Source organism: Nelumbo lutea, chromosome 1 (genome assembly GCF_056320005.1).
Source record: "Nelumbo lutea isolate HS-2025 chromosome 1, American lotus-T2T, whole genome shotgun sequence".
Classification (NCBI taxonomy): domain Eukaryota; kingdom Viridiplantae; phylum Streptophyta; class Magnoliopsida; order Proteales; family Nelumbonaceae; genus Nelumbo; species Nelumbo lutea.
The window spans coordinates 84,622,575-84,638,909 of NC_142684.1; the positions used below are offsets into that span (position 1 = coordinate 84,622,575).

The following is a 16,335-nucleotide window of genomic DNA, read 5'->3' on the forward strand; positions in this document are numbered from 1 at the left end:
GCTGATCCTTGTGTATTTCTTGGCTATCCTTCTACAACTAAAGGTTTTCGTCTGTATAATTTCAGAACTAAGAAGGTCATTGTCTCAAGAGATGTTCATTTCCATGAATACTCTTTCCCTTTTTACTCTAATCCCCTTTTAACAGATAATTCAAACTTTGTTCTACCAACAGAATATGAAGTTCCTTTAGTAGAACCCTCTCCACCTTCCTTTACACCTTCACCTACTAATTTTCCTTTCCTTAATCCGTCACCACCTCTTACCACTTCAGATAATACCACCATTGATTCATCCCCTTCTACTAACATTTCACCAAATGCCATACAAAGTACACATCCTGAAACTCAACCCAAAAGATCATCCAAACCTCATACACTTCCGTCATACCTTGACCAGTATCACTGTCAAATACTAAATCTTAAAGTCAATTCTATTTTCAAAACCTCTAACCCTCACCCCATATCCTCTACCTATTCCACTCACAAATTATCTTCTTCTCATAGGATCTTTGCTACTAAAATCTCTCAAACCAAAGATCCTAGAACTTACAATGAGTCTATAAAATCGCAATGCTGAAAGGATGCAATGGCACTTGAAATCAAAGTATTAGAACAAAATAATACTTGGGTTTTAACCGATTTACCTACAGGAAAACGTCCTATAGGTCGCAAATGAGTTTTCAAAACCAAGTATCACGCCGATGAAAGCATTGAAAGGTATAAGGCCAGATTAGTTGCCAAGGGCTATACTCAACAAAATGGCATTGATTATCTTAATACTTTTTCTCCAGTTGCAAAAATAACAACTATTAGAACTTTACTTGCCGTTGCAGCTATTAAAAATTGGCATCTGCATCAACTGGATATTAGTAATGCCTTTTTACATTACATGAAGAAGTTTACATGACCCTTCCCCAGATTTTGAAACATATGATCCTTCTAAAGTGTGCAGATTAACTAAGTCCATCTATGGTCTTAAGCAAGCAAATAGACAATGGAATAAAAAACTCACCGATGCCTTGTTGTCTCAAGGATTCACTCAAGCAATTTCTGATACATCTCTATTCACAAAATAAACCGGTTCTCATTTTTTAGCCTTGTTAACTTATGTTGATGATATCATTTTGACAAGTGATAACATTGATTTGATAAATAAAGTCAAAGAATTCTTACATGATACTTTTAAAATTAAAGACATCGGCCAACTCAAATCCTTTCTTGGCTTAGAAGTTGCCAGATCAACGACTGGCATCAATCTCAGCCAAAGGAAGTATGTGATTGATCTCTTGGAGGAAACATGTTTTATAAATAGCAAGCCAGTATCTACTCCTATGATTACCTCTCAAAAACTTGATAAAGATACTGGTACCCCTTTACCAAATGTTACCTCCTACAGAAAATTGGTTGGAAAATTAATTTATTTATGCAATACAAGGCCATACATTTGTTTTGTTGTCCAACATCTTTTTCAATTTCTGGACTGCCCTACAGATCTTCATATGCAAGCCGCGCATAGAATTCTTCGATACTTAAAAGCTAGTCCTGGCCAAGGAGTGTTCTTCTCTACTTCATCATCTCTACAGTTGAAAGCCTTCTCATGTTCAGATTGGGCTTCATGCCCTAATACCAGGAGATCTATCACCAACCACTGTGTTTTTTTGGGAGATAGTCTAATATCTTGAAAATCGAAGAAGCAAAAAAATGTTTCAAAATCTTCCTCTGAAGCCGAGTATCGTGCACTTGCTGCTGTTACATGTGAAGTTCAATGGATTATTTATTGAAAGACTTGCAGATTCCTCAAGTTGCCCCTGCTCTTGTGTTCTGTGACAATTGATCAATTCTTCACATTGCTCGTAATCCAGTTTTTCATGAGCGTGCAAAACATATTGACATAGATTGCCACATTGTACGGGAAAAGTTGCAACCTAGTTTGATTCACCTAATGCCAATAGCTTCTGAAGACCAATTAGCTGACTGTTTCACTAAGCCCTTGCCACCTCACTCATTTAATAGTTCAATCTGCAAGCTAGGCATTCAAAATTTGTATGTTCTAGCTTGAAGGGGGATATTAGAGACTAAACCAGCACCTCACAAAGTTAGTCCCGATTAGCCAAGATTGACTAACTAAGATTAATTGGCCAACCAAGATTAATTATGAATTAGCTATGAGTTTGTTAGGATTTTCTTTTTCCTTTCTTCCTCACTTTTGTTGTATATAAACCCCTTCTTTATTACTCTTCAAATTAACAAAAAAGCATTATCTCTCTACAAATTCCAATATTAAAGGCGAGATGACAATTGACACAAAGGCCAGGCTTGAGCTGCATATTTCAGCCGGCGGGAATGTGTGGTTCTAATTTTAAGGCCCATTAGTTACCGGACCAACATGTAACTCTAGCCATAGAATAAAGCGAATCCGCGTTCTGTGCACTGGACACGTGAACCCTCCAGGCTCCAATCACGTTCGTTGAACCACATCGTCTAGGAAATAAAGTATAATGTTAACAGTGTTAACATGGGTTTGGCCGTTCACCAGACAAAAACCGGCCATCGAACCAGCGGCAACAGCGAGAGCTCCTGCGATAAGTCGTCTTCTTCTTCTTCTTCTCTCTGCTGGTCGTGATTGATCAACTACATGCATATTCTCTGAACCAAAGTTGGCTGGTCTCTTCTTTCCGAAAAAGAACAAACTGCTGCTTTGAGTACCGAAATCAGCATTTAGACCCTCGATTTTTTATGCCATTCTGAATGTTTAATCATTTCTCTCTTGCCCTTTTTTTTTAATTTATTTATTTTGCTCATGGACTTTGGATCTAGCTAGAAACTCTTGGCTTTCAAATCAATCCCAGGCTTCAACACGCCCTGTTTTAAACCAGAGACAAATTAAAAAGGAAAAGAAAGAAACTGAAAAAACAGTGAGCTTGATTGATTGTAATATATACCTGAGCATCGAGCAAGGGAGTTCCAGCGACCTTCGCCATGGTAGGCAACGTAATTAATGAGTATGAGATCCTCTTCAACAGTCCATGGACCCCTCCTCAGGTCTATCTCTTCTTCACTTTGAGTTCCGGAGCTACAACTTCTATCATTAGCATCCATTCCCGAAAATGGAAGAGGTTGATCAACAGAGAAAAATAACTAGTAGTTTGTTTGATTGAGAGTTGAGAGAGGGGGGATACAGAAAGAGAGAGAGGAAGAGAGTAGGGGGATAGAGAAGTGGGGCTTTTATACAAGGTAGAAGATAGATGGGATTGAAAAGAATAAATAGATGGCATGTGAGAGAACATATCGCCGGTGTGTTACGGTTCAAAGCAGGCTTAGCCTTGCCTACGCTTGGCAGGCTTACGTTAGGGACATGCCCGTCATTTTCGCTTGTAAGACTTTTGGGATAACTGATGTCATCTTCAGGTAGACCACCGAAAGCTTAACGTACTCTTTGAGGAGGGGTGGTCGACCTCCTTGGGTGCCTAACCTTGGCACTCCTAGACCATCATCCCCTTGCGGGGCGGCCCTGGTTAACGGCTAGCATGGCTACCAGGGTTCCTCATGGGCGCACACTAGCTCATGGGGACAGTGTTGGACCGGCACTGCGCTGTCGACACTCAAGGGAGGCTTGGCACGCGGGCCTGGCTCAAGCATGTCCCTACACCTCGCCAGCCCCTTGCCCAAGCTGATTGAGCTATCCCGTTGCCCCTAGCGCACGGGTGGGTTCCGGCCCAAGCGGTTGCCTACCATCATGGCACACAGGTGCCTGTCATCATCGGCATACAGGAGACCCTACACGTCGGTGCCAAGTCACCTCATCGGCGCATGGTCGCCTTCCATGATGGTTGTCCCCCTTTAGCACGTAAGCGGCGCCTCCCATGGACCGGTCTGAGCCAGAAGAGTGCCCCGGCCATTGGACTTGAGGTCATGATCCAGTGCTACTGACTTTGGTGGAGCCATCCCATCGGGCAACTCCTAGCCTCTAAGCGCACAAAGGCTTGTCCTGGCCTGCCTTGGCCAGGACGCCGCACGGGTTTCTTCCGCTGTAGAATTATCCCCGTGACAGTTGGTATCAGAGCAAGTTGGCCAGTTGCAGCCGCAGTTGGTTTTCAGCAGATTAGCCCAGAGCCAATTGAAGCGGTCATTTCGACAAGCAGCATTTGGTGGGGTGCGGTTCCTAGTCACCTCCACCCAGGATCAAGCATAATTCAGATCAGGCCTGGCAAGAGGCCATTTCATAGTTTGTGGCCCCATTCCAATGACACTAAAACAGCTTCCCTTGCGGTTGCAGACGCTCTGGTTGTTGTCCTCATGCGGTGGCAGACGTGTGAGCCTTGATGGGAATGTGGGTACACTGCCCGAGCAGATTGTTTATCAGGCCTATCAAGAGGCCATTCAATGTTCGCGTTCCCATTCCAATGACCCTAAAACAGCTTTCCTTGCGGGTGCAGACGCATTGGTTGTTGTCCTCATGCGGGGGCAGACGCGTGGGCCTTGTTAGGAATGTGGTTACGCTAGCCGGCCCTACACCGGCAAAGTATCAGGTGGACATGCTCAGCTTTCAGGTTGAACACTCGCAGCAGCAGAAGCTTATCACAAGGAGAGTGCATGTTCGGCAACTCATGGGTAAAAGTTGCCACACTCGCGTTTGAAGCGGTCAAGTCTCCTTGAGGCAGCAGCAGTGGGGCCCCCTCGGAGTGAAGATGTAGCCCGAGTCGGCGAGGCGAAGCGTAGTTTCGAGGGCCCAGGAGAGCATAAGCCATGGCTAGGTTTGAGTAACCCGCACAGGGCGAGGTGAAGTCTGCAGGCCAGCATGGTGAAAGGGTACCCAGGTCATCGCCAACATGAGGAGTAGACCTATCAACGTGTTCGGTAGCATCACTGAAAAGCTACCAAGAAGACGGTTGAGCCTTGAGGTAAGATGATACATGGGGTGGACCTCCGCGAAGCACCACACACATTTCTTCGAGGGCCCTTCTTTCACAATTCAACGGCATAGCCATTGCGCGGTTTGAGTAACCTCGACACTGGGGTGAAGTCCAGGCAGGCCGGCATGGTGAAATGGTTCCATCCCCATAAATGGACACCAATATAGGCAAGACCCGGGCTAGCCAGACGAGCCCTGGAACTGGCAAGGAAGTGGATGGCGCGGGACACAGACGCCCATTCACGAGGAAGACCCATTGTCGAGGACAACAATGGATTGAGTGGGGGAGCCTGTTACGGTTCAAAGCAGGCTTAGCCTTGCCTACGCTTGGCAGGCTTACGTTAGGGACATGCCCGTCATTTTCGCCTGTAAGACTTTTGGGATAACTGATGTCATCTTCAGGCAGACCACCGAAAGCTTAACGTACTCTTTGAGGAGGGGTGGTCGACCTCCTTGGGTGCCTAACCTTGGCACTCCTAGACCATCATCCCCTTGCGGGGCGGCCCTGGTTAACGGCTAGCATGGCTACCAGGGTTCCTCATGGGCGCACACTAGCTCATGGGGACAGTGTTGGACCGGCACTGCGCTGCCGACACTCAAGGGAGGCTTGGCACGCGAGCCTGGCTCAAACATGTCCCTACACCTCGCCAGCCCCTTGCCCAAGCTGATTGAGCTATCCCGTTGCCCCTAGCGCACGGGTGGGTTCCGGCCCAAGCGGTTGCCTACCATCATGGCACACAGGTGCCTGTCATCATCGGCATACAGGAGACCCTACACATCGGTGCCAAGTTACCTCATCGGCGCATGGTCGCCTTCCATGATGGTTGTCCCCCTTTAGCACGTAAGCGGCGCCTCCCATGGATCGGTCTGAGCCAGAAGAGTGCCCCGGCCATTGGACTTGAGGTCATGATCCAGTGCTACTGACTTTGGTGGAGCCATCCCATCGGGCAACTCCTAGCCTCTAAGCGCACAAAGGCTTGTCCTGGCCTACCTTGGCCAGGACGCTGCACGGGTTTCTTCCGCTGTAGAATTATCCCCGTGACAAGTGGGTGATTTCTGTTGAAAAGAGAACACAATAAGCCCCTTGTAAGAAGAAGAATAAGAGGAGGCCAGGAAATGTATTGCCAAAGTTCTCGCCGTCGCCGCCGATGGCCGCTGGGTCGGATCACTTGCTGTGGTGTGTGGGTAGGGTTCGGTGGTCGGTTTCTGTTCCATGTTAACACCGTTAACGTTATGCTTCTTTTCCCCTAGATGACGTGGTCGAACGTGATTGATGGGTTCACGCGAACTTGAATAAATCCCATCCAACTTAATCATCACATCACCACTGAATAAAAGCCCATCCAAGCGTCCATTGGAATGCCCCTGGGTTGTGGCATGGCTCTTGCTACACAAGAACATATCTCAGAGAAATGGAGGTAAAACATAAAATATGATTTGGAATCCAAAACACCTATTTGATGGGTTGGTAGTTGCTGGTACTTGGTGGTACCCACCTTGAACTCACATGGACGCATATCACCCCCCCAGCTGTATTTAGTATTTGCCCATTACCTGTTATCAAGCCCAATTCTTTGATAGATTTGGGCTCAGAACCCCACATCTTCGGCGAGCCCAGTACTGAAATTTGGGCTCGAGTCTGGATAAAGGCGATTATTGATCTTGATTCTTGAAAAGAAAAATTGAAATACGCTAATTGGATTTGGGCTAGTTTTGGGAGTGCATTGAATAAATGTTAATTCTAATAAGTAGTTAAAAGTGTTTAGTGAAAAAGTATTTATTAGAATAAATATAAAATTTGGACTTGTCGAAAAGTATTTATTCTCATAATAAACACTTGTTTCGGGTTTATGCCTTGGCCTTGAAATAAGAAGATGATTTGATGTAGTATGAACGAGAGAGACTAGACTACGATAGCCTAGGCCAGTGGTGGTTGCAGGATGGAGGGTTGGATTGGATTGTGATTGGAAACCCATCCTGATTGTGATCGTGATCGTTTGTTCTGAGATCGGTCAGTCATTCAACAAACAACAATCAATCTAACTAGGTGTCCTAGTGGTACGAACACTCGATGCGATGACAACCGCGGTCAACTGGTCAAGAATCAAGTTGAAAATGGGTTTTCATGAAAGAGGTCCGTCTGATTGTCTGAAGAAGAGATAATGGACTCGAAACAGAGCATGTGGGGCGTTTGCACTTGTTTGGTGTGTGCCGTGGTGCATTCCATTCCCAATAAAATTGTAACACGTCACGTTTCAGCTAAAGTGATGGTTTGCTTCTTTTAAAGTAGGAAACAGAAAAAGAATTTTCTTTCTTTTCTAATGCCCTCTCCCTATCCCTTTCTTTCTTTCTCTCTTAATCTCTTTCTCCATCCTCTTTGTTCCTCCCTCCATCGTCATCTCTGAACCAACGAACCTGAACAGCCATAACAACAAAGCTACTGAAAGTCCAAGACTGATCAGTTGTTAATTATAATTAGCAAACTGAACTGTACATAGTCAAAATAACAATACAGGTAGCCTAAAACACCTTGATTAACACCTCTATTGTTGAAAAAAAATTCAAGCAATCTAAAATGTAAAATCCCCCTATTACCAAATTCAAGCGGGTTTTTTTCTCAAGTTAAACAAAAACATATATGAAATACTTGAATAAATATTTTCCACATAGAAATAACCCAAAAGATTTTTTATGAATTAATAAGATAGAAATAAAGTCTTTAAACCTATTTTGAAAAGAACGGCCAACAATAGATCAAAAAGTTTAAAACATTACAGAGTAGACCGATCACCAATATCAAAATACAAGTAAACCACAAAAGAAACTCAAATATGAAAAAAAAAAAAGATTAGAAAAAAAAAAAGAAAAGGAAAAAGAAATCAAGAGTTGAGAAACGAAATGGTGCATCAAGCAATGAAACTTTTCTAAAGAAATTAATAAGTTATTCATGGAGGCTTGATCCCTACCTAATAGATGCGGAAGGAGCGATGAGACTTCCCAATGCTACTTAACAGTTTAAAATAAAATTCCTGCCGCATGTCAATGCTTGAAGATGAAAGGGCGGTCTACAATCGTTTATGGTGTTTGTGCAGCTCTGAGGTTCGGTCTGCAAAAGAGTTCTTTGCCTTGTTCTCTCCTAACTCTCGAATTGTTTTTTTCTATTTTATTTTATTTTATTATTATTACTACTATAAAAGTATAATGGGCCGTTTAAATTTCTCAGACAGGTGAGCTGGAGGGTCATACAAAGCATGACGTGTTACGATCGAGTGCAGGAAATCCGACCTCATTTGTGGGGCGCTGGGAGCAGATGTGAACACGAAAGAGAACACAGAATTGAAGCTGAAGGTGATGGAGAAGTAAGTGTCTGCTTGTCCGCTTATCCCCCTCCTCAAACCACCACATTTCAGATTTCACCGTGTGTCCGTGTCAAAAGACGGAGCATTTATGTATAGAATGGGGTATTTGACATTTTAAATTTTTATAGGTTTAGAATGGAATTCAGAAATTTTCAATGGGCCTATCCGTATTTTCCGATTTTTTTTATGTTTTTGTTTTGACAAATAACCAGGAAATATCCGTCACAGCCTCACAGGTATCGGAAGAAATCCGAAGCCTAAAATGTGATTGGCAGTGGTGGTTGATGTGGCTGTCTCAGCGGCCAATAATTACCTTATCCTTCTGCTTTCGACATCCAAACTACACAGTAGGCACTATATATAAAGCCCATCTAATCTAATCTCCCAAAAGTTCAGACACTCCTCTCGAGCTAAACCATCCCAATTGGGTTGCCCTTGACAAGCTCACAACACTCTGAACCAAGCACTCGCATCTTCAATCTTTGTGCCCAATGGCTCTCCAGGCAGCTGCTCTTCTTCCATCTGCTCTCTCTGTGCACAAAGAGGTATGTTAGTCATAGACCCATTTGTTAGATGCTTCTTACATTCTTTCTAGGCACCCTCTAAATCATAGTTTTCTGTTTCCTTCTTTGACCCGTCTTGTTTTCTTTCTCTAATCTTGGCAGGCAAAGTCTAATGCATCTCTTAAAGACACAGTGTTCTTTGGGGCTTCTCTCTCAGACCATCTCAAATTTGATTCTAACCCCACAGCGAGAACAAAGGTACAGAGCCCCACTCGCTTCTTTTGATTTCATTGTTTGTTCTGTTGTGTTTGTTTAGACAATGAATTGGTTTTAATTTTTTTTACTGAAGTTCCGAAAGAGGAATGTAAGGTATTGTTTCCTTCCAACTCACCCAAAGTTTGTTTCACAGTATATTGATTTAATCCTCTTAGACAAGTACTTGCGTGTATGTTGTTAATGGACTGCCGCAGTTTCTGAGAACTAATGGTGAATAAATAAATAAGACTTCCTAAAACCAAAACGGTTTAATAGGCCAAAGGATTGTATATTAATCTTTAGTTTGTATGTATAGATAGCTTTTTGTGGAAATAAGTAATTAATGGACTGCCGCAGTGTTAAATGTAGTTACATGTTATGAGCTTTGGATGATCACTGCTATTTCATGCCTGTATTGTTCTTCTCATTTGGACTATAATTCCTTTTGTTCATCAGTTCATGTTTTCAATTGTATTGTTCCTTCTTAGTTGAAGTTTACTCCCTTAGTCTGTTTACTCATATCGTCAATGAGCTAAACTTGCAGATGGAATTCAGCCAAGGAAAGTTATCAATTGGACCCATCAGAGCCCAGACAGCAGTTACAACTCCATCAATGAACCAGGCTGCACAGGAAGGGAAGAAAACGCTGAGAAAGGGGAATGTGCTAATCACTGGAGCCTCATCAGGTCTGGGACTAGCCACAGCCAAAGCTCTAGCTGAAACAGGGAAGTGGCATGTAATAATGGGCTGCAGAAATTTTCTGAAGGCAGAGAAAGCTGCCAAGGCGGTTGGCATTGCTAAAGAGAACTACACTGTGATGCACCTTGATCTTGCATCCCTCGATAGTGTCCGGCAGTTTGTAGATAACTTCAGGCGATCAGGCAAGCCACTTGATGTGGTAGTCTGCAATGCAGCCGTCTACCTACCCACAGCTAAGGAGCCTACTTTCACTGCTGAAGGGTTTGAACTCAGTGTTGGGACTAACCACCTTGGACATTTCCTTCTCTCTCGTTTGCTGTTGGATGACCTCAAGCAGTCAGACTACCCATCTAGGCGACTCATTATTGTTGGATCAATTACAGGTTTTTTACCAGGCATCTTTAAAAATTTCTGTCTTTATCAACCATCCAGTGATAACAAATGTACTAAATCTAGTTGTGATTGCTGTGAACTCACAGGGAACACAAACACCTTGGCTGGGAATGTCCCCCCTAAAGCTAACCTTGGAGACCTTAGGGGACTTGCAGGAGGCTTGAATGGAATCAACAGCTCAAGCATGATTGATGGGGGAGAGTTTGACGGTGCCAAGGCCTACAAGGACAGCAAAGTCTGCAACATGCTTACCATGCAGGAATTCCACAGGCGTTACCATGAGGAGACTGGAATTGCATTTGCTTCCCTCTACCCTGGTTGCATTGCTACAACTGGTTTATTTAGAGAGCACATCCCCTTGTTTAGGCTCCTCTTCCCTCCCTTCCAAAAGTACATCACAAAGGGCTATGTCTCAGAAGAAGAAGCAGGCAAAAGGCTTGCACAGGTCAGGAGAACATCCAAAAATAATAACAAGTACAAATTTACAAATACAGTTAACCGTGATATGTGTACTCAGTAGCTGTGTTTTTGATTCAGGTGGTGAGTGATCCAAGTCTGACCAAGTCAGGTGTATACTGGAGCTGGAACAAGGACTCGGCCTCCTTTGAGAACCAGCTCTCACAAGAAGCTAGCAATGCAGACAAGGCGCGCAAGGTGTGGGAGATCAGTGAGAAGCTTGTTGGTTTGGCTTGAATGAGCACCCAAAGAAAAGGTTCTTACTGCTGACATATATTTGCCATGGGATAGGAGATCAAGAAACAACTGGGTACAAAATGAGTTATCCACCCCCAGGGTTTGGATGTTTTGCTGTTGTTGTACGTTCAGCCTCCTTGTATACAATTAGAAAATCTTGAGTTACTTGGAGAAAATAAAATTAGTTATTCATTCTACAAAAGGTGGAAGCATCAAGCACCCTGAATCAAAAAGGAAACCAACTCTTCTTGAACCACTTTAGCTAAAGATACAAACTTCCATATGGATCGAAACAAACTCTAACTTGATTCTTGAACCACTTTACCTCAAGATACAAATTCAATAGAAGGAATTTCCAAATTCTCGTCCATGGAAGAGTTGCAGATGAGCAACTACTGGAAACAGGTCCAGGAGCCTTTACCAAGTGTGCCCCAATAGTTCACACATTTAATGAACTACTGAAGTATTTGTTTCTTATGTGCTTATGGCTTATTTGTAGTCATTTAAAAAAACTCTTATTTATTTGAGTTTTCATAGCCCATTCATACGCATCTTACTTTTCCCACTATATCCATGCATATCCAAAGGGCACCTTAATGTCTCTTCAAATTCCATTTCTGCTACCAGCAAAAAACATGTGAATACAGTGACAGCAGGACATCCGACTGCACATCAGGAACATCTTCCCAATGAACAACGAGATGTTACCAATGAGTGGCTGGATGCCATGATGTCAATGTAGTAACATGCTTTTGCTGACGCCTGGCAGCAGATCCGTTCCCATTCCATTTCCAATACTTCGAACTTTGGGCTCAGATGAGATCAGCACCAGTAAAAGTAAAGCCCCTAAGCACGCATGTTAATAATCTCACCATTGTTGGATAAAATGTAAACGCCCAAGGTAGGCAAAGATCCCATTGTAAGACTCAAGGTTTAAAATATCAACACCCATGACACTAAAAAACTGCATACCAATAGGTCGATTGATATTTACAGATACGCTTATTTGGGTTATTAGTATTAACAATTCAAACTGTTAATATCTCCTAGCTCTTAATATTTCAAATTTCAGTGATTTTTTATACCAATTCAAACTGCTAAAATCCGTTCGAACAGCTTCCATAGCCTTGCATCAGGTATATCTCTGTACTTCTATGCTTTATTTCATTACGAGATATTCCCAATGCAAGGCTATGATGGCTGATATGCTTTTTTTTCCTCTATAACACCAGTCTTTTGAAGTTTCTAGAATATTGACTGATCCATCAGAAACCTGTGAGAATAATTGAAAACCATCTGAATTTCAAAAACTCAACCTGTTTTCAATGACCCACCCAAATGCTGCTTTATCACAAAACATAAAATGACAATAACAAGGTTCGAACATCCTAATGAAAAATAACACTACCATTGATCCACCATGCTATTTGTGTTTGTTTTCTCTTTTATTTATGTCTATACTGATTCATTTTTAAAGGAAAAAAAATGAAGTAACAATGACTCACCAAAGCGACAGCAGGACATCCATCCATACATCGGGAACATCTCCCTAATGTCCCCAATAAATAGGATGTTCATTGAGTAACTGGGTGCCACGCTGTCAATGTATAAACATGCTTTTGCTGGTGCCTAGCAGTAGATCCATTCCCATTACATTTCCAATACATTGCTTTAGAATAAAAAAGAAAACAAACAAAGGTAGACCCAGCGAGGGAGAGCTCTACATTTCCAATACTTTGAACCTGCCTACATGACATAAGCACCAGTAAAAGCAAAGCCCCTAAGCATGCATATTAATAATTACACTATTGTTGGATACAATGTAGTAAACAAACTCTTCCGACAAGAAATTAGAAATGTAAGTGCTCAAGGTAGGCAATAGAGATTACTCTTATAGAGATTTCTATTGTAAGATTCAAGGTTTAAAATATCAACATGCTGGCAGTGATATCAATGGACTGGTTTTGGATTGGACCCTGTTCAAACTAAAATCAATTTGAACGGATTGGATGGACCAATAAGACATATTGAATTAAACCAATCCAGAGTCTCCAGACTAAATGATTCAAAAATATTTGTTAAATTGGATTGGACCTGGTCCATCCATAATGAATTTATATTGGATTGGGTTGGATTGAGCCAATATTTGGTCCATTGATAGAAGTTAAGAATATAGGTGTCAATGGACCAGGTTTGGGTTAGAATTAATCTAAATTCTAACAAATTTGAACAGATTGGACGGTCAAGACATTGAATTGGACCGGTCTAAAATGGTCAACAATATTCATTGGATTGGATTGGACCCTGTCCATTTGTAATGGACCCATTTTGGATTAAATGAAATTGGACCAAATCCGGTCCAATTGCCACCCCTACACATGTGATAGAAAAAATTGCATATCAATAGGTCACTCTTTTTTATTATTTTTAATTTAATATTTATAGATGCACTTATTAGGGATGATATTACCAATTCAAACTGTTAATATTCCCTAGCTCCTAGGCCCTGTACATTTGAGAGCAAGTTTGGGAGAAAAGTTGGTCAATAGAAAAGTTGATCAACTTTCCCATGTTGTTTTACTAGTGAAATGTGGGCTTCATGGAAATAAAAATTTCCCTTGAATAATGTTTTACCCAAGGAAAGTTTTTTTGGCAAGGAAAGTTTTACCCACCTAGGAGATAGGTGGGTAAATTACCTTGGTCATGGAAAGGAAAATTGACAAAACTTTGTACGAGTGGTACGACTAATGTCTTTACTAGAATTAAAAAAAATAAAAAAAACTAGAGGTCCTTTAGAAAATTTAATCACTTACTTATCTAACAAAAAAAGGCAAATGTACTTACATGTTAATGTTTTCATAGGTAACACTTATTCGGATAAATACATTTACCCAGGTTAAACGAATAGGGCCTTAATATTTCAAATTTCAGTGATATTTTATACCAATATGATACACAAGATGCAATATGATGTATATCGTGTTAGATAGTGTATGCCCTTAGCTCCAATCAGAATGATGTCCATTATGACATTTAATGTAAATGAATAAAGTACATATTTGATTCATGTTATCATAGTGTGTTTCTATGTAATACCCTTAAATTGTATACGTATGAGATTCGTGTTAGTTTAGAATCTTCACAGCCGTTGGATAGATCTGGGGAGATTTATCATGCCAAGGCTAATACTGATGTGCCGCCAAGTTGGTTGGGGTAGCTTGTCTCAGCTGTTAGGGTAAGACCTGAGGTGCATGCAGTGTGGATTTTCTTGAAACCCTGAACTGGACCAGAATTCCAGTATTGCCCTGGACCTTGGAGATAGATAGGCAAAACTGGAATGTTACACCTGACCCCTAGACTCGATTATGATACTGCATTATGTGTCGAATTGGACTGCCTTTGATATGCCAATCAGTGAGATCCTTAGAGAGGGTCAAAACCTGGGTATGTTGTGACAGTTCGAGAATTCATCTGAGTGGGTGATCATAGTGATAGGATCAGCACCTTTGTCAGACAAAGTGAATGATCAGGGATGCACTCTTTCTGATGGAAACCAAAGCTGCCAGCAGCCGATTTCAACCGTTGAAATTTGTTTTGCAAAATATATTTATATAGAGATACACACACACACACACACACACACACACACACACACACACACACACATATATATATATATATATATATATATATATATATATTATAGTTTCAAAATATTTGCAAAAGGTTTTAATTCCCGGGATCTATGTGAGTAGAGAGTGCAAAACTGTTCCTTGCAGCCAAGGGAGAGGTCATCTCTTGTCAGGCAGTATTTGATCATTATGGGCTGAGAGGTTAAGTGTAAGACCATTTAGGGTAATACCTGATGGGCTAATCTTGCATCTACCCACAATTCTTGGGTTTTTATAAGGTGGCTTGACCCAGGGACCACTTAGTATAAGTGTTGGGCCCATTAAGAGCCCATGGTGATGGACTCAAGGGTTCACTGTTTCCTACAGTGAATTCGGCCAGACCTTGTAACAGATGTTGTGTTGAACCCATGTGGCTGATGTGTAGATCAATGTTTGGGTCTCACGCCATACAAGGATACCCAACTAGGCAACAGTTTTGAGGATATGTGAGCACATTGACTTAATGGGCCTAAAGCCCAATTCGAACTGGTATAATATGATTATTTAAAGAAATGGTGGTTCTGGGATTTAGACTAGCAGATAGGACAACGAGTTATCCCTATATACTCAGAGAGTCCAGATCCAAATAAAGATTTGGATTATGAAACTCCTAATAAGATTAGGAGGGCTGATCTTTATCTACGTATAAGATAAGGATTTATCCGTATCTCTTAAAGAGAGTCTAGATTCAAATAAGATTTGTATTAGGAAACTCCTAATGGGATTAGGAGAAGCTCTCTTTAAAGCTATAAATAGAGAAGGGCGAACCCTTCTACACCCAATCAGACTACTGATACAAGAGAGAAGACAGTTGTAGTTGGACTGACGCCATCTTCTGCTCTTGCCTTCTTCTCTTGCTACCGCCATAGTTAGTCCGATCTCCACCTGTAGGAGCGATCAAGAAGTGTTCTTGATATCAGTTTTGGTGAAAAACTTATCTGAAGTCGTGCTTACTCACCCTCCATCGAATTCTTGCTGAAGAGTTCGATTCTTGCTAAAGAACCACCTGCTGATTCTGCTCCACCCTACGCTGTGTCATCTTCAGTGGGAGCAGTCTTTGGCGTTTTTCTTGGGCGTGAACACATTTGTTGAGAATTACTGTTACTTCGTATCAGGTACATCCCTATCCTACCTTTTGGTTTCAGATCTGGTCTGGTTTGGGGTTCAAAATTGATCCTTGAAAATGCAGTTTTCCAAAACAGGGAATGTGATTCCCATATGGGAGAGAAAAAATTTTAAAATTTTACCCTACCTACTTGCAGGGTTTAGCTATCCATATGATGGATCTCTCATCCCTTCATATTGATACTTTAAACCTAGACCTGATTAGATGGTCAGATCATAAAATCAAGAACTAATGGCTATTTTTGTTTTTCTTTTAACACCCAACAATTATTCAAGTTTCTAAAAAATCGACTGATCCATCAAAAACCCATAAGAATCATTGAAAACCATCTGGATTTCAAAAACTCAACCAGTTTTCAATGACCCACCCGAATCACTGCTTTATCACAAATCATAAAATGACAAATCCTTATGGAAAGTAACACATTACTATTGATCAATATATATATATATATATATATAAAGGAGAATGTTTCATTGAATATGGTTGACGTCCTCCATAAATGGTTATGTCCTAGGAAGAGGTCGAGCAGGTCATGTTTAGTGCTCTAGAGCTCTAGATGTTAATCTTTTTTCTGACACATTTACGAAACGTAAAAACATTGGTATTCATGCTATTAATAGTAGCCCATTCAATCCCACCCCTTTACTCTTTGCTATGATTGTATACAAGTTTAAGGGGGAGATGGTTTGTTGTAGTGCTGAGTGGTTGCTTATGACCTTGTG

The 16,335-nt window shown here is 41.6% G+C and overlaps 1 protein-coding gene and 1 long non-coding RNA gene across 2 annotated transcripts; one reads left to right on the forward strand and one right to left on the reverse strand.

Moving 5' to 3' along the window:
• Positions 1 to 7,163: 7,163 nt before the first annotated feature.
• On the reverse strand, positions 7,164 to 8,054 carry LOC148875809 (uncharacterized). The gene is made up of 2 exons (XR_016105256.1): positions 7,878 to 8,054; positions 7,164 to 7,326 (listed from the first exon to the last, which is right to left on the reverse strand). It is a non-coding gene; the product is annotated as an uncharacterized LOC148875809 (long non-coding RNA).
• Positions 7,232 to 11,015, forward strand: LOC148875810 (protochlorophyllide reductase-like). Its single transcript, XM_088965405.1, has 7 exons — positions 7,232 to 8,010; positions 8,135 to 8,270; positions 8,499 to 8,815; positions 8,936 to 9,031; positions 9,573 to 10,110; positions 10,207 to 10,565; positions 10,658 to 11,015. Exons 3-7 carry the CDS (start codon positions 8,762 to 8,764, stop codon positions 10,811 to 10,813), a joined length of 1,203 nt encoding a protein of 400 aa, XP_088821531.1. The 5' UTR covers positions 7,232 to 8,010; positions 8,135 to 8,270; positions 8,499 to 8,761; the 3' UTR covers positions 10,814 to 11,015.
• Positions 11,016 to 16,335: the final 5,320 nt, after the last annotated feature.